General features: G+C 48.8%; 1 protein-coding gene across 2 annotated transcripts; it reads left to right on the top strand.

Annotated features, from left to right (window-relative positions):
* Window positions 1-1,369: 1,369 nt before the first annotated feature.
* SIX2 (SIX homeobox 2) lies at window positions 1,370-18,199 on the top strand. Of its 2 annotated transcripts, none has more exons than XM_080997550.1 (2): window positions 1,370-2,025; window positions 15,846-18,199. In XM_080997550.1, exons 1-2 carry the CDS (start codon window positions 1,466-1,468, stop codon window positions 16,147-16,149), a joined length of 864 nt encoding a protein of 287 aa, XP_080853676.1. In that variant the 5' UTR covers window positions 1,370-1,465; the 3' UTR covers window positions 16,150-18,199. The 2 variants fall into 2 exon arrangements, with proteins under 2 accessions (XP_080853676.1, XP_080853675.1); XM_080997549.1 differs by having other exon boundaries at window positions 1,370-2,031.
* Window positions 18,200-18,597: the final 398 nt, after the last annotated feature.

Below are 18,597 nucleotides of genomic sequence, written 5' to 3'. Positions count from 1 at the left end.
TTACTACAGGGTGGAGGGACCGTAGGAAAGATGACCACTGCAAAAGTTTGGAAGTCTTCATCCACACGGAAGCTTCCAGTAAGATTTTCCAAAATTTTAAGAGGCTATGCACACACCCACACACCCCTTTCCTCCAAATTTGAGATTGTTTCGAATTGAAAAGCATCAAACTAGAAGTCGAAACGGTAGGATTGGGAGACCTGTCGGTGTTGTAGCGCCCCCGCTATCAGTCAGCGGTCAGGCCTGGGTGGGACTCCCCCCTCTTTCTGTGTTTTGCAACGTCAATCACAGCAGACATTTATTTCTCTCCCCACCCGCTCTGCTTTTTCTCCCCCCCTCCCCGCCCAACCAGGCATCTTCCACTTCTTAGTAATATCCCAACTCTAAAAAAGCCCTCCTCCGAGTGGCTCAAAGCAATCTGTCAACCGAGCCGGGGAGCCACCTCAAAACAGATCGGGTTACTTTTGATTGACAGCGTCACCATGGCAAATAATTTGATTAAAACAATTGTCTTCTCCTTGGCAGTCCCCGGGTCAAATAACTGGACCAATCACAGCGCGGCTAATCACTTTTTCATGCCAGTTTAGAATAATATTATTTGGAGGGGGGGGAGGAAAGAGAGAGAGAGAGGGAGACGAAGAGAGAGGGAGGGGAAGAAGAGGGGGAGGGGAAGGAGGAAGAAAAGAAAAAAAGAGAGAGGGAGAGAGAAGACCCGGCAAGAAGAGAAGAGGAGGAGAGCGAGGAGACGAAGAAGAGGAGGAAGGAGGAAGAGGGGAGCAGGACTTTTTAAAGTACTGGATTACATGTAAGAGATCCTATCGCTGAAAGCGGGGAGGGGGGAGGGAGGAAGAGAGAGAGAGAAGAGGAGAGAGAGAGGAGAGTGGAACTCGCAAGCCCGGCCAGGGGGTGGGGAGAGCGAAAGTTCCACTGTTGCGAGCGCCGCAGCCTCTCACACAATAGAGCCGCAAAGTTTGCTGATCGGAACTCCGGGACTTACAAACCAAGCGGGCGGTCAAAAGCCGAAGAGGCAGGAGGAGAGCAAGCGAGAAGAGGTGAAAGTGAGCGCTCGCCTCGCTCTGCCTTTGATCCTCCCCCGCGCGCGAAGATTCTCTAAGCTCCAGGGGCGCCGGCGCAGCGGCCCCGCCAGCGCTGACCTAAGCCCGAGGGCTCCATTTGTAAGTAAGTTAGCCCCGGCGCTCTGTGGTTGGCTGGCCCCTTGCGAAGCCCTCTCTCCATTGGTGCCGGCTGTCGCGCGCGCGCGTCCCGGACACCCCCCTCCCCCGCACGACCCTCCGCCGCCAGTTCTGCCCCCCAGGCGGTGCCTGCGGGGCGCTCGGCCGCGTCGCCCCCCACCTACCCACCCACCCTACCCCACCCCGAGTGGCTGCCCCCTTTCGGCCAGGGCAGATGCGCTAAGAGGCGGCGGTGGCAGGAGGAACAGGGCCTCTCCCGGGCGCCCGCCACCATGTCCATGCTGCCCACGTTTGGCTTCACCCAGGAGCAAGTGGCGTGCGTCTGCGAGGTTCTCCAGCAAGGTGGCAACATCGAGAGGCTGGGCCGCTTCCTGTGGTCGCTGCCGGCTTGCGAGCACCTGCACAAGAACGAGAGCGTGCTGAAGGCCAAGGCCGTGGTGGCTTTCCACCGGGGCAACTTCCGCGAGCTCTACAAGATCCTGGAGAGCCACCAGTTCTCGGCGCACAACCACCCCAAGCTGCAGCAACTGTGGCTCAAGGCGCACTACATCGAGGCCGAGAAGCTGCGGGGGCGACCCCTAGGGGCGGTCGGCAAGTACCGGGTCCGCCGCAAGTTCCCCTTGCCCCGCTCCATCTGGGACGGCGAGGAGACCAGCTACTGCTTCAAGGAGAAGAGCCGCAGCGTGCTGCGGGAATGGTACGCGCACAACCCTTACCCGTCCCCTCGGGAGAAGAGGGAGCTGGCCGAAGCCACCGGGCTGACCACCACCCAAGTCAGCAACTGGTTCAAAAACCGGAGGCAGAGGGACCGGGCGGCCGAGGCCAAAGAAAGGTACGAGTAAGTACTTCCTCCTGGCTCCCTCTTTCGACCCCCAACCCCTGCTGAAAAAGATTTCTGATCTGGGCACCAGGGGAGGGGCGGTGGGGTGCCGGACTCTTCCTAAATTTGCTTAACGATTCCAGGCCAAACTGCGCGGCGCTGAGACGCGCACAAAGGCGCTTTTGTCGCCTAAGCAGCCTTGAATTTAGCGAGCACTTGCTCCCGAGTAAACGCGCAGAGGATCAGGCCGCGGGGGAAAGCGCCACCGGCCTTGAGGTTCACCTAAGGCGAAGGGAGATGGCAATGAAACTAGAACGTGGCGCTTTATTCTCTTTGTAAAACAGCAATCTTAACTTTTCGTCGTTTCGTTCGTATAATGCTATCGGAAAAGCAGGAACACACAGGTCCCAACCAGTTGACTCCCCGCCCCCCCCCAAGGAACTAGTTTTACTCGAGAGCAACACTGGGTTGCCCCGCCAAAGCTAAATCGCTTTGCTTCGGCTTTTCTCCCAGGCCACTTCCTCGGGAAACTTGATTTGGAAGAAATGGAGCAGAGTTTTAAAGTAAATGGAACAGGAGAAAGCTGGACCTTCCTTCGTTCCTTTTGGCAATCAGGCCAACTTCCTATTCTGACTGACTCTTTTCCGCTTCCCGGGAAAATATATGTAGTTTTCTCAACTTTAATTTACTTCGCGGCCCCATCCTTATCTACTTGGAAGTAAGTGCCATTGAATTCAATAGGGAATACTTTAATGAATCAGTGTTGGACTGCAATCTTGGCTACATATTTATGTAACAGAAACGTGTTGAGTGAGCCGTTTCTCCGTGCAGGAAGAAAGCACTCAAACAATACTAAAAAGGGGGGAGATATTAATTCTGCTAGTAAATATCTCTAATGCATATTGAACAAATACACCTTAACACTTCTCAAGACCATCAGGTCCTTCCTCGCCAGCAAAATTAACCACGTGTAATACCTTATCGCGAACACACGAACTCCTGGTGGGAATCAAAATTAAACGCTGCAATCCTAAATTCACTTACCTGGGTGTAAGTCGCATTCGAATCGGTGCTCCTCAGCTTCCAGCGCGTGGGATTGAGCTGCATGAGTTAAATTCTTCCTACCCAGCCCGACTCTTTACAATGGGACTCCGCACCAGTCTAGTAGTTTAAAGTGGAGGAAAGGTAGTAAGTAACTTCGCGCAGCACTGTTGGAAAAAGCTGCTTGCTTGTAGAATGGTCCCAGTAGGCCCCCAACTCTATAAAAGCGAACTTCTTTGCCCCTGGGGCCGGTGAGTGTGTGGCTAAAGCCACAATCATCAGTGATTTTAACCCTTGGTGATGATCAGAATTAACACGTTTCCTGCGGCCAGCTGTAAATCTCTTTCTCACTTTGACAAGCCCTTGAATTCACTGAGGATACAAGCTGGAGAGAAAGCCAGGGTTTTCAAAATGCGTTGGGCCAGGAGCACACAGACGTACCCCGCATTGTTCAGAAACGGGACATTTTCAAGGGAAATAAATCTCAGGAGTTTCTGTTCACGTTAAAGTGGCTGCTTATCTATCCGGATACAAGTTCCCTTTCATTCCATTGCTTCAGTGAAAGTAAGAGGGATGGGGCAGATTCCAGATAGTAGATGGAAGGATAATAATGAACTGTGGGACAGAAATATGCGATAATAATTTCATATTAATCAATGCAAACGCGTCCCATCAATTACTAATAAGCTGTGAACACAAGAGTGTTCCTCTAAGTCAGAACACTATGATGTGGAAGAAAAATCGGCGGATGTTGCATTATGTTTTAATTCCTCTTATGAAACTATCTTCCGAGATGGAAATAGTTGTTCAGTAGCTGACTCTTAAGGAGCAACGAATTGGCGTTAAGAGAGGGCTATCCTAGAATAAATGGGCAGCTTTTCGATCGTAGCACAGGTCCGAAATTGCGGCCCTATGGCTGAATCGGATCAGTCCGACCTGGGGGCCTTAACTCTGAGTAAATAAATACACACGCAGTTGCGCTGCTCCTAACAGCATGGATTCTCTCCCTGAGTAAATCAGCCTCGTACACAAACCGTAAAGGTTTATCCATCCTGTTTCGAGGGGATATGAAATTAGTGGTGGAAAACGAACCGAACTAGCTCCAAAGGGATTCTGAAGGCTGCAGGCATTGAACCACATTGAGACAGAACCGAATAGAATCTCTACGCCAGAGAGAAGAGCCGAAAAGTTGGGCACTGCTAGCTTAGGCCTTAAACGCATTATAGCAAGCCTGTTTAACGGGGACTTGCCGGCAGCACCCGAGCCGCTACGGTATTGTTAGCTCTGTCGGCGGATTAAGGTAGCCCACGTTGTTGTGATAGCCTAGCAACTCAGATAGTACTACTCTGGAGTAAGTGGGTGGTGGTTTGGAGTTCCGGGAGGCCACCCACCGCTACTAGCGTCCTGTCATCCCTCCCTTGTAGTTCGTACTGGGACATGGGTCCCATCGAACAGGATGGATTTCTCAGTAAATTCTCTGTGTGAAGCCGTGGGGCTGTCAGTGCTCCCAAGCGGACGCTTGTACGTTGCAGCCGCGCACCGCGACCCTAAAATCTTTGGCCGAGAAGTCATCCCCTCTGATTTCGAGGGAGTCTTTTGTTTTGCTGAGGGGCACTTTCCCTAATCTCCTATTGTGTAACTAACTAGCTTGAGAGGGTCCCCCCCCCAAAAAAAAAAACATATTTAGAAACTGGGTTAGGGGAGCCGACGGAAAATAACTTCAGAACCTTGTTAAACCGGCCTGAAATAGAGAATATAATATGGCTTTAAAAACAAATCTGGAGGCCAGTTAACGGGTCTAGAAGGACGGGTGAGCCGAAAAAGCCCAATCTAATTCCTCGCAACAGAAAGCTCGCAGCAATTTCGAAACCCACTCACACAGCCAGAGAGGGCAAGTGTCAGCCCTTGTACAATTAACACGTGTGAAAGAGCCAAGCAGCCGAATACCGGGAGGACCCGGACGCGCACCTTTGATGTGCAAGTCTTCCGCGGGCCGGCTGAATTCACTTTTGGCACCCTCCTGCGCCATAAGTGAGTTCAAAGGTATTTTCTGGTGAGCAAGCGTTGGTAGAAAATCCAAAACATAGTCGCGGCTCCCTCTGCTTCCACCCACATGTGGGCCTAATAAAGCAGATATCATCTGGTTGGACCGGCGCTCTCTCTCCCTTCTACTGTACTCTGAGGCGGCCATCCAGAAACCACTCTCTTGGAAAACTCGCCGGAGAATCTGGGTTCCACTTTAGAGGTGGCCGGCTGGATTTTGCATGCAAAAGTGAACTTCGTCTGGAGGTCCAATAAGGGCCACCCACAACCCCAAAGGCAGCCGGATCCCATGCGTGCCTTCACCGGGAGGCACCCCACCACCGGGCTTACTCCCCAATAAGTGCGTGCATTGATGCCATCGCAGCTTTTATTCGAAATTAGCACCACGATCCCGAACATTTGGGAAGCGGGGGTGAAGTAAGGTTTAAATCCAAATTCCTGCGTACTTGAAACCCAAGCGCCAAGGTGATTGCAATCCCTGCTGTCTTTAACAGGGCTGAAAATCGCTTTGAATCCAAGTCGTCTGTTTTTATCATTTATGCACCGACCTGTTGCAAAAAAAACAAAAACAAAAAAAAAGTCGCTAGTTTCTCTTGAGCAGATTCTGCCTGGGTTGCAGGCGGGGCTCCGAGCTGCGGGACAATCCTTTCCGCCCCGCGGAGTTGAAAGGAGCTTCCTGCAGCGCGCGTTTGTCACTGCGTGGGTCCAAATTCTGAGAATATCTACCTTTGCTGGTCTTGACTGGGAAGAAGATCGCCATTTTGCGCGGGTATCTAGGGACAGGGTGCTCTGCCTTTTCTAATGAATAAGCGGCCTTTGGGGCGTTGGGCACTTGTTTGAGAGACAGGTTGCAAATCTGACAGCTGTTAGTAAACCTCTGTGAATTAAAATGCAGTTTAATCTCACCCCAAACCACCGCCGCTGCGCAACTCCGTCTCCCAAAGCGTCTAACCAGGAGCTTGATTTTACTAGAACCTGCTAAAGGTGACATCTCTTTCCCATGACAAAATTCAGGGTCGCCTTCTCCAGAAAATGCGCTTCTGGTGGCTACAACGCGTGTACGCCAGTGTCCTTGAAGCCAGTTTTTCCCATTCCCAAATATTATGTTTATATGAGTAACTGGCAGCAGTTGAATCTAGAGGTCCGGGAGGAATTTACGTCTGGGTCAAGACTAGTGCGTGTGCGTTTATTTTCGATGGCGGTCAATAGGTCTAGGATCGGGCTAGACGTTCTGCGCAGAACGTTTAACCCGATCCTAGATCCGTTGCCCCCTGTCGAAAATAAGTCCCTCTGAGTTCTAAGTCCTTGCGACTTAATTGTCATAACGCTGCTGCCTCAGTGGAAAACACACACATTTTGAAACTGTTAATGGCTCAGGTAAAGTAGCCGAGCGGAGTTCAAGGCAGGCGGTCTGACTCGATTCGGTTCGCGGCCTCCATCCATTTCGCTTAGTTGGCATAAGCTTATTTTCTCCCGCGGGTGGAAAGCGGAGAGACTCGCCTGGCCAGTCTAGGGTTGGTGAGATGAAAGATGCCCATTTACTGCTAATCGGAGGAACACATCATAGGCGCTCTCTCTCGCTGAGGTGGAAGAGAATTAGCATCTTGAACGGGATACTGAATCCTCTTTAACAGACGGCAGCGTCCCGCAAGCAGGGTGGTCCCCCTTACCGAACGATCTCCGTTTTTCCAGTTGAAAATGGGACAAATGTCCCCTTTCCCCAATATCACCCTGCCGTGCCCATAGCTATAGCTTTAGCTTCGCCTGGACGTCTGCAGTTTGATTCCCAGCTGAGTAACGCTGCGCGCCTATAGGTGTGATCACAGGGCATTAAGCCCTATGCCACTGGGTTATCTATGGAGACTGCTAACAATCTTCCTCAACCTGGTGCCCACCAGATGCAATGCTTGTGCAATCCTGGCTGAGAGTTATAATCCAACAACATCTGGAAAGTACGGGACTGGCGAAGGCTGATGTCAGGCATTAACGTATTTTCCTTTACCTGGAAGAGAACGTTGCCATCATTACAAGTGACGCTTAGGAGAACAGTCCTAGAGTTAATTCCGCTACAGCCAGTGGGGATAATATGATTTTACAGCCCAATTTTAAACCAGTCTTCTTAAACTCAGTCCCACTGGGTTCAGTGAGATTAACTCTCTAGGGAAGGTGTTTAAGAGTGAAGGCTTACTTGGGAGTAAAGCAAGGCAGCCTTCTTTTGGGCACTTACCCGGGGAGTTAGCTGTCCTGACCTCGACGGGACTTACCTCCGAGTACACATTTTATTTATTAGCTAGTTGTACTTTTATTCTGAACCATCTGTGTTCACAGCATGTAACCAGAAAACATCATACCTGGATAGCTCAGTTGGTTAGAGCATGGTGCTCATAATGCAAAGGTTGCTGGTTCGATCCTGGTACGGGACAGCTGCCTATTCCTGCAGTGCAGGGGGTTGGACTTGATGATCCTCGGGGTCCCTTCTATGATTTTATGAAATCTACTATCAAAATAGGCATTAAAATACCAAAACCATGCCATGAGATCAGAGTTCGTCTTTTAAAAAAATTACATATGGCATGAAGAAAGCGGATAGACTAATAATAATAATAATAATAATCTCTCATAATACTGCAACTGGTTGACATCCAATGAAGCTGAATTTTGGGAGATTTGGGACAGATCAAGGAAAGTACATCTTCACGCAGCGCACAGAGAATCCTATGGGATCCACTTCCCCAGGGGGCAGAGATTAACCACCAACTTGGATGGCTTTAAAAGGAGATTTGGTGGAGAGGGCTACTAGCCACAATGGTTATGCTCTACCTCCACAGTTCTTGGCAGCAGTGCTTGCAAATACCCGTTGCTGGAAAGGAGGGAGTTACTCTTGTGCACATGTTCTGCTCCCTCGTTTCCCATAGGCATCTGGTTGGCCACTGTGAGAACCCGATACTAGATTACATGGGCCTTTGGCCTGATCCTGCAGGCTCGTCTTGTGTTCTTAGGCGGTGAACAGTAGGTCTTGCTTGCAAATAAAGGTAGTTAAGGTTGGCAGCAATTATTGTCAATTAGCAATTACTGCTGATTGTTGCGAAACTTTGCTTAGGAGTGGTGTGCCGCTTTCTTAAATAATTAGGCTGTGCATCCATACTGAATCACCCGCATGTCCTCAGCTTTATGAACAGCGCCGTCCTGTATGTGTCTGCTCAGTGGTAAGAGCTATTGAATTCAGTGGAAATTGTCCCCCGTGCGAGTGTGAACAGGATTGCAGCCCGAGCACGCTTGGATTTGAGTCGAAGTCTCCTCATTGACTTCAGTGGAAACAAGTCTGCTTAAACGCTTGGATGTATCTTGAGTTTTAAATCGAGCTTTTAAAGGGTTACATTTATATAAACGCGTAACTTTATTAAATAATGTTTCAAGAGGCGTGTAATACAACGTGGATGTCCTATGTATTCTGAAATATCCAGGTACAATACAAAATGCGTTGATGTGGATTGTTTAATCCTTCATCTGCATTTAAGTGAAGAAAGGCCGGCGCATCATAGTGCTTAACAGCAGGTTTCTGCTCATGTCTACTCCGAAGTAAACGCAATCGGGTGCAATGTGGCTTGCTCCAAGGTAAATAGGCATAGATCGTAGCCTAACAGCGGTGGGTTTGAGCCTAGTCCTGGAATTTCCCCGGTAGGATTTGGCTGGTCTTAGGCAAACCAATATATCTCAGTCCTCACCCATCCATAGCCCCAAATCTGTAAAATGGAAATGATAATGTAGTGACCTGCCTTACAGGATTAGCGATCTAATGAATGTGAAAAGATCTGAATCGCGACGGGAAAACCCAATTTAAAGATAATATGTTGCCAAGGAGAAGGTCAGCATGCTACATATTTACACGCAGCCCACAACCTATCCCCATAACCCAGCAGCCCAGTTGACTTCAATGGGGTGGGTGCTTGCAGGGCTCGGTCGTTTCCCAAATCGAGCGGGTAGTCTGAGCAAGGACACAGCAATACTGAAGAAAGGGGTTAAAATGCATTTTGTTGCAAAGGAAGCCGTGCGGGGGTGGGAGAGACCCAAGAACCCTCCAAACTGCATCGCTTCGTGAAAATGGGATGGTTTCCGCAAAATGGCTTGCGGTAGAAAAAGGAGGGGAAAGTATATTCTCCAGGAATTGGAAGCGTTCAGGGTGGTTAGAGTTGGACTAATAGCCTAACGATCTAGTGATACCACTGAATTGTTAGGGCTAAGAATCTACCAGATAAAACTACAGCACAGTGCAGGGTTTCAGATAAAGTATTAGCAGAGCCTCGATGGGGCGCTTTTCTGCCCTAATAAGGAAGCCGCTTTTGGTTCTCAGTTCTAGAAGACGACCCTCCTCCGCTTCTTTCCGAGACTTGTGGCACCTGGGAGCCTAACCATTTTATGGTGGCTTAATTTTCGGCCGCGGAGAAGCTGCTTCTTAGATGGCGTGGAGTGTCCAGCGTAAAGACGATTCCTCCGCTTCCTGCATCCAAGGAAACAGGCTCTCTCCTATCCACGCTGCAGAAAAAGCGAACTGCGAGTCTTCCAGTTGCCACAAGACTCTTCGGCTGCAGTCTTGCGCACGCTTAGTCTCAGTGAATTCCGCAGGAGCGTCTTCTGAGCAAACGCGCATGCCGATCATCGGGGCTGGTTGTTGATTTATTTCAAATAAACTCCCTTACAGCGATCTCCTTCTGTTAAACTAACTTTGTCGGAACTCGGTGGCTTTCGCACTTAATCCAGCCTCTCAGAAACTACGGCTGCTACCCTAAACTCCCTTACTAAAAAAGTTCTCTTGAAATGCGGTGGGGTGTACTTCTGAGTCAACGGGTTTAGGATCGCGCAGTTTAGCATCGAAGTGTTAGGCTGCAAACCTAAACGTGTTTACCTGGCAGTCGGATTCCATCGAAATGACGCCAGCATACTTATTTAGAGGTAGATATTTTCTCCTCGCTTCCTTCCCGCTTCCGATGGAGCTCAAATAAGCGGGTTTAGGATCGTGGTCTTATTTGTTGGGAAGCCAGGGCAACTGAAGCCAATTCCGCTCCCCTCCTCCGGCCCCAGTAGTGTGTGTAGCCACCGAGGTGTTGCCGGATGAAGGAAATATTTGCGTGCCACGAGCCACGGAGGGCATTTCCGCTCCTGATTCAAGAAAAGAAAATGCCTCTCGTTTGCTACTGTAGGTTGGAATGTATTTCAGTATATATGTAGACACTTCAGAATGGACGGGGAGGAAAAGGGTTTAGCCCTAGCCGAGATCTGAGGAAGGGACCCCAACGCAGATATATTTTTTCCATTCCCATCTTTGCGATGTTAGATTTAGCCGGAGCAAACGGCGGCCAGAATGCGCTTCTTTTCCTTTCTGGGCCGAGGACTGAAGTGCTAACGCGTCCCCTTCTCCCACCCCCCCAAAGGCTTCCTAATCTCTGCAGGAGAGAGAGGGAGGAAAAGAACGTTTTTATCAGACCACACTTTTTTACTGAGCCGGCCGCAAACTGTTTACAAGACCCGAGATCGACTCAACGAGGCCCTGGGGGGTTGCAGGGCAGGCAGAGGCTGTGGAAGCCCGAATTTTATTTTCCTCCTCCCTATCCACAGCCGGTTAAAGCAGAAATCAGATAATTGGCATCTCGGTTCTAACTCAGGGGGAACATTATTTCCAAACGTGTCATCCGCCAAACTCTTTCTTTTCGCGCCTTTACGCGACTGCTTCAGGATGTGACACCTTGGATGGGAAGTTAGTATGCGCAAAGCACTGCGCGCAGTGAGCGGTCTTGTGAAGATGGCTGCACCCAAGATTTCCTGCCTAGGGAATAGGGCGTAGGCCGAGATCCTAGAGGCTCCAGTGAGTTGAGAAAAGAAAAGAAATGTTTGTGTTGCAGTTCCGGGAAGGTTAGACTGCAACTCCCTTCATCCTTGTCCAGGTGCCCTGCTAGCTGATGGGAGTTGGAGGTCAGCAGCATCTAGAGGGCCAAAGCTCTGACTATTGAGGGTGTGGCTCTCTTTATATGATAATTACCTGGACTTTGTATCTGAAGAAGTGTGCTTGCACACGAAAGCTCATACCAAGAACTAACTTAGTTGGTCTTAAAGGTGCTACTGGAAGGATTTTTTTTATTTTGATTATGGCAGACCAACACGGCTACCTATCTGTATTTGGCCCCCACAGTTCTGCTCTGAGGGCACCACAGTGGAGATGGAAAGAACCTGAGTGTTTCTAGCAGGAGGTAGCTGGAATAGGAGTGGTGGTCTTGGAGTCATACAAATTGCTCACTACCAATCAGAGACCCCTTTATTCTATGTTTATAAATATATATATATAATGTTTTAAATAAAAAACAAAAACAATTTGGGATCCAATGATAAAAAAATACCATAAAACAGAAAAGTATGAATTAGTTATATGAAAAAACTTTATATCAAGCAAATGAAAAAATCTGGAGACATAGTCACTACAGTTTACTATTCTTTAATCAAATCAACCTTAACATAACTAAACAATTCTGCGTTCTTCAGCGGTCTGTTTTAGAAACACACATGGAATATTAACATACACAAAGAATGTTGCGATTTAAAATACCCCATAGAACTAGAGAAAAAGAGAAAAAAGCAAATCAGCGTAATCATACCTGCAAATATGAAAATGTTGTTGTTGATGATAATTAAATTTCTATACCTCTCAAGGATTACATGGCAGTTTACAATATAAATACACAAAAATGCATATCATAGTAACATGCAAAATCAATACCCCCCACAAACAGGCCATCACTTGTTTAATTAGCCAAAGGCCTGGGATTAGAGGAATGTTTTTGCCTGGTGCCTAAAGATATGTAACCAAGATGCTAGGAGAGCATTCCACCATAGAAAAGGCCTATTCTCGTGTGGCCACGCTACAGATCTCTTGTGGAGGAGGCACACAAAGGAGGGCCTCCGATGATATCACAGGGTCCAGATCGGTTCATATGGGGAGAGCCAGTCCTTGAGGTATTACGGTCAGGGGTGGATATACTATGCTATGAAACTAGTAAAGCTTCAAGGCACCTAATCCTGGAGGGCCCCCAGAAGTGACTTTTGTCCATGTTGCTTAAAAAAATTAGGCCTAGTAGATCCAATTTGAGTTGCATGACTCAAACTGATTAATTTTTTGTTGTATGTCTTTCAACAAAAGTTCGAGAGTCAGCAGCACAGAGGTTGTGAAGGTGGAACAGCCCCATCAAAGAAGAAAACAGTTGTTACCTAGACCTTGTTGTTGCTTGCAAAGTGGACCAGAGCTGCCACCTTTGCCAGGATGAGGTGTGGGTCCCTGTGGAAGCCGATGCCTATATGGGGTGCCTGGTTGTGCCCCCTTAGAATTTTGTGCCTGTGACCATGCCCCCCACAACACCACTGGCTGGGGAAGGGGTTTCCTGGAAGCCCTACTTTGGGGGGTTTGTTTCTCACCAGAATGCCCTTAAAATTGCTGCAATCCCATCTTCTCCTCTAAACTGGAGATGTGTATCACACCTTTTCATACTCTCAAAGGAGATCAGAGTGGTGATTTCACACCCACATCTCAAGCGTGGTTGCTCTGATTTGACTGTGCACTTCCAGGAATAACTGCCCTTAGGATAGCAGTTGTGCAGCTCAGCTCCACGAAACATATTTTCCAGTAAGTGTGCAGCTAGCAGGAAGTCAGTCGACTGAAATAAGGACAATACCCTGAGAGCTGACTTCTGAGTAAAGATTAAAATGCATCGGATCCGTTTGTTATCCTCACAACAATCCTGGTAGATAGGTGGGGTCTGAGAGACAGTGGCTAACTGAAGGCTGCCCAGGAGAGATTAAGAGTTCCACAGGGATGCCCAAATGTTTTTCAAAGAGGGCCAGATTTGATGAAGTGAACATGCGTGAGGGCCGACTAAAGTTGTTGAGCTTTTTTAGGATTGAAGTTGTTGAGCTTCTTTTAGGATTGAAGGTAAAGGTAAAGGGACCCCTGACCATTAGGTCCAGTCGTTACTATGTCCTGACTCTGGGGTTGCGGCGCTCATCTCACTTTATTGGCCGAGGGAGCCGGCGTACAGCTTCCGGGTCATGTGGCCAGCATGACTAAGCCGCTTCTGGTGAACCAGAGCAGCGCACGGAAACGCCAATTACCTTCCCACCAGAGCAGTACCTATTTATCTACTTGCACTTTAATGTGCTTTCGAACTGCTAGGTTGGCAGGAGCAGGGACCGAACAACGGGAACTCACCCCGTCGCAGGGATTCGAACCACCGACCTTCTGATCGGCAAGTCCTGGACTCTGTGGTTTAACCCACAGCGCAACTGAGCTTTTTTGGGGATTTTGCCCCAGGACATATACTGCCACAGATTAAATCGACCGGCAGGCCGGATTAGGCCCCTGAAACGGACTTTGGACATGCCTGCAGGGTCTCATACCTTGGTTCCTGGTGTAGTACTATAATTACAAGAGGTGCCTTTTCTGAAGACCTAGATCAATGGGGATTTAAACCTGGGTTCCAAAGACTGTGTATCCAATGAGCATTCAGTGGGATGAAACACACTTAAATACGTCTCAGTGGGTTGCAGATTGTGGGAAATTGTACCGTGTGATTCTAAAGTTAAAAAAAAGGAAAGAAATAAGCTAAAATCCAAATTTTGAGTGGCAGAAATAAAACAAACCTAACTTTGGGGTCATTTTTTTGGGAGAAACTGTAATGTAGTATAGAAACATAGGAAGCTCTAGCTCAGTATTGTCAACACTGACTATAGCAGCAACTATCCAGAGTTTTCAGGCAGAAGACTTTGCCAAACCGATCTGGATATGTCTGAGGATGAACCTGGAACTGGATGGCACTGTGATCTAAACAACTGAGCCTCCTGGGCTTGCTGATCAGAAGGTCGGCGGTTCAAATCTGTGTGATGGGGTGAGCTCCCGTTGTTCTGTCCCAACTTCTGCCAACCTAGCAGTTCAAAAGCACACCAGTGCAAGCAGATAAATAGGTACCGCTACGGCGGAAGGTAAACAGCATTTCCGTTTCTCTCATGGTGTTCCGTTGCACCAGAAGTGGTTTATTCATGCTGGCCACATGACCCAGAAAGCTGTCTGTGGACAAATGCAAGACAAAGTGAGATGAGCACCGCAGCCCCATAGTCACCTTTGTCTGGACTTAACCGTCCGGGGTCTTTTACTTTTTTTTTACCTACCTGTATGCTCTACTACTACTGACCCCTTCAGTAGGTCATAGTGAACAACAACAACAACAACAATTTTATTATTTATACCCTGCCCATCTGGCTGGGTTGCATGGAGTTGTATAGATTATGATTCTTCCCCTTTCCCATGTTATTCTCACAATAAACCTAGGTGTGTGGTTGAGTCCAGGTAAGTGCATTTATGCTCTACCACAGAGGTTTGGCCCTTTCTCTCAACGATGTCAGGTTTCAGGATCCAAAGGGAGAAATGGAATCAGCATCTTCGTCAGTGACAGACGTGCAGCCCAACTCTATCCACGTTCATTCACTCTCCAGTGATTTCAAGGGGACTTCCTTCCCCAGAAGCTTATCTAGAGTGGTTGAAGTCTGAAATGCATTAGAGCGCTCTAACCCTTCCTAGGGAGTAGGGCTGCAATTCTAACCCCTTACCTTGGAGTAAGACCCATTGAATTTAATAGGACTTCCAGCTGTGTACACACCACACATTTAAATAACCCACCCAAAGAATCTTAGGAACTGTAGTTTCTTAAGAGCTCTAACAACTGTAGGGACGTGGGTGGTGCTGTGGTCTAAACCACTGAGCCACTTGGGGTTGCTGATCAGAAGCTCAGCAGTTCAAATCTGCCCGATAGGGATGAGCTCCTGTTGCTCTGTCCCAGCTTTTGCCAACCTAGCAGTTCGAAAGCATGCCAGTGCAAGTAGATAAATAGGTACTGCTGCGGTGGGAAGGTAAAAGGCATTTCCGTGCGCTCTGGCTTCCATCGTGGTGTCCCGTTTTGCAAGAAGCGGTTAAGTCATGCTGGCCACATGACCCGGAAAGCTGTTTGGGGACAAACGCCGACTCCCTCGGCCTGAAAGCGAGATTAGCACTGCACCCCATAGTCGCCTTTGACTGGACTTAACCGTCCAGGAATCCTTTACCTTTTACCTTACTAACAACCATAACTCTGTGAAGGGTAAGCTACAGTTCTTTGGAGGGCATGTGCTTTATATCATCATCATCATCATCATCATCATCTATTATTTAAACCCCGCCCATCTGCCTGGGTTTCCCCAGCCACTCTGGGTGGCTTCCAACTGAATATTAAAAACAATACATGGGCCCTGGATTAGGGCTGGCCCAGGACATTTTGGCACCTGAGGTGAACCACAAAATAGTGCCCCCTCGCCCTGCCAGGGAAGAAGGGATGAGTGAATATATCAGGAGCAAGGAGGGAATAAAGATCTACATTGGGATCTACTGCCCCTGTGGATCTTGCTGCCCGAGGCGATTGCTTCACCATGGATGGATGGGTCCTGCCGTGGACTGCCCTGCAAGTCCCCTTGATTGCAACAGAACTTACTTCTGAGAAAATATATGCCTATGGTTGGACTCTGTGCTTGGGTCACGGACTCAAGCGAGACTTGCTTCAGGGAACCATGCATTCAATCCGGTCGATACCATCTGCATGAAGGGGGGGCGGGAAGGGAAGGGAAGAGACTGGTCCCCTTTTACATCCTAATTTTCCTCTCTCTTTTCCTTTTCTCCCTTCTAGGGAAAACAACGAGAATTCCAGTTCCAACGGCCACAACCCGCTTTCCTCCTCCCTGAACGGCAACAAGGCGGTTTTGGGCAGCTCCGAAGACGAGAAAACGCCCTCGGGGACGCCGGATCACTCTTCGTCCAGCCCGGCTTTACTGCTTAATTCGAACCCAGGCTTGCAGCCGCTCCACAGCTTGGGCCACCCCCAGGGTCCTAGTGCCATTCCTGTACCCAGCGCGGACCCTCTGCACCACCACAGTTTGCAAGACTCCATCCTCAACTCCATGTCCTCCAACCTGGTCGACCTGGGCTCTTAAGACGTTCGTGGCACCCATGATGTCCCTTGAATCCATGCTTCCCACTCGGCTTCTTATTATTATTTCTTTTTTTAAAGAAACAAAACACTCATACCTATTACCTGAAACATTGAAAGGGATAGCAAGCTCCTTCACACGGATCCGTTGTCTGGCTTTGGATCAACGCTTGGTCGGCTGACTAATGACTTTTGGGGAAGGTACTGTAACCTCAAGACCCTGGCAAGTCTTAAGAGGGTTTGGCGAAGCTGGTAGACTCTTCCTTAGGAGTTGTGTGGTTTTGCAGGGGTGGGGATGGTGGAAGGGGAGCAAAGGAGGTCAGGGCAGCCCCTCACTTGGGAGAGGAAGGGACGTGGCTGGCAGCTTCAGCCTTCACACTCTCTATGGGAGTTTATCATGTCCAGTTCGGGGGTTGCCAACTTCTCAGCCGGGCTCTGGAGCTGTGCTTGAACCCTGATCAGCAACAAGTGAAGCTTTGTAGGCCTTGAAGAGACCAGAAGGTCCACCAGGCACCAGCAGCACCGTCCTCTCCTCTATGGCCAACCAGAGGCCTCTGGGAAGCAGAGAGTTGCCCCACTCCCCAGTTCTTAACCCCATTCTGAATGCCAGTTGCATTCGCTCCCAGTTCTTAACCCCATTCTGAATGCCAATTGCATCCGGCAACATAGTCTTCAGAGAAGCGTCCGCTGCCTCTGACCGGAAGCTTCCAATGCCATCACGGCTGGCGACCTCTAACTTGGTACATCTATTGTCCATCCAGTTAGTTCTAATCCCCTTTCAAAACCATCTCTAAAGCCATTGGCCCTCTTCGTTTCCGCATCTGAAGCCGCAGAGGGTGGAGGGAAGGCCTATTAATCGAGCGCAGATGCTGCTTGCGAAGTTGGCAACTCCATCCCATCCGGTTTGTCCTGCTTCTGAATCTTGGGAAACAACGTGCTTGGGAATAATGTCTGGCTGAAACCAGGGGGGCTTCTTTCCAAACGGGAGGCTTCTTCCCTCAACCCCCCCCCCCGCCCCAGATTTTTGGATCGGACTGGACTCCAGCCTAGCAACTCTGTTGATTTGTAAAGGGGTTACTATAGCTTGAGAATGGCAGAATGCACGTTGCATCGTGGGGCTGGATCCGAAGGCTGTGAGGAGAGTAGCAGCTGAAATTCCAGCGCTGTAGTAGCTGCCAGCTGCTGTATAGGCAACCCCAGCATAGCTGTCAACTTTTCCCGTTTTTTAAGAGAAATTCCCTTATTCCGAATAGGATTCCTCGCAAGAAAAGGGAAAAGTTGACAGCTATGAACCCCAGCCCTTATTCTTCTCCTTTGTAGCTGATGCTAGGCAAAGAAAGTGGGGAAGGGGGAGGGACTTATTTCGTCTTCTTCGTGTGGTCCCCCCTCCCTTAAGCCATTCTTTAGGTGTGAAGGACGAGAAAGGTGCGATCCACAAATCGCTTAAGCCACAGAACTTGCCTTCAAGCCGATCCAGTGGCTCCAGAGTTGGACTTGGAAGCCGGGAGATCTGGGTTGAGCTCCTCGACTCAGTGGGCGTTCTTCAGCTTCAGTTCCCTCATCTGTAAAATGGGAACAAAGGCGAACTACCTCGCAGGGCTGTTTGTGAGGATAAAGACTGTACAGCGTTTTGCACATTTAACATTGAGATAGCCTATATCACCCTTATTATTAATAATATTTTTATTCATAATAATAATATTCCCCTCTATTCCTTCCCCTTCGGAGTCTGCGGGGCCACCCAGGATAATGTGCGGAGTTGTCCGGGCTTGTGCGCCAGGCCCGGACTCTGACCCGCTTGGAGCCCACGGCACCCATTCAAATTATAACAGGGCCAAGAGCAGGCGTTATATCTCTATCTCTACCTATCTATATGTGTATATTATAATAAGCCATTGCTGCTCATCGAAACCCAAGGAAAGTTATCACGCGCCAGCGAGGCCCCCTCAACTTCTCTGTATTGTTTATATTATGTGAATACGGTATTTGGAAAAAAAATAATATTTCTGCTTCTATTTTATAATAAAATCGAGAAATCCAGCCTACTGTGCAAAGGGATCCTGGGTTTCTTTTTAACCGGCGCATTTCCCCCTCTTGGTTATAATTGCATACGTGTCTGCACTATGAACAGGAACCGGTTTAACTGTCACGGATTAAATTCACACACACACACACACACACACACACACACACACCCTTTTCTCAAAGAGCTTCTGCTGGGAATGAGAATTCCAAAAGGCGGCGAAGGTATCCAAGCAGACAATTGTGCCACAGTCGAAAAATACATTTCCCTAAATCTTCAAGGGAGTCTTGACAGTTTAGGCAGTGTAAGTGGACGCTTGTGGTTTAGTACAAGTAAGAAACTGAAGCTTTCCTGGAGAGCTCTCCTCTCCGACCCCATGTTCAGGAATAATAATTAAGCTATCCCTGCCCTTTCCTTCATTTATTGCCT

This window comes from Podarcis pityusensis, assembly GCF_964106645.2.
Source record: "Podarcis pityusensis genome assembly, chromosome: 3".
NCBI classification, from domain to species: Eukaryota; Metazoa; Chordata; class Lepidosauria; order Squamata; family Lacertidae; genus Podarcis; species Podarcis pityusensis.
Note: the sequence above shows the minus strand (reverse complement) of the source record. Positions and strands in the feature narration are given on the sequence as shown.

Coding starts and splice junctions, on each gene's coding strand:
- SIX2 (XM_080997549.1), top strand. CDS start 1,466: ATGTCCATGCTGCCCACGTTTGGCTTCACCCAGGAGCAAGTGGCGTGC. Junction 2,032..15,845: donor GAGGCCAAAGAAAGGTACGA/GTAAGTACTTCC, acceptor TCTCCCTTCTAG/GGAAAACAACGAGAATTCCA.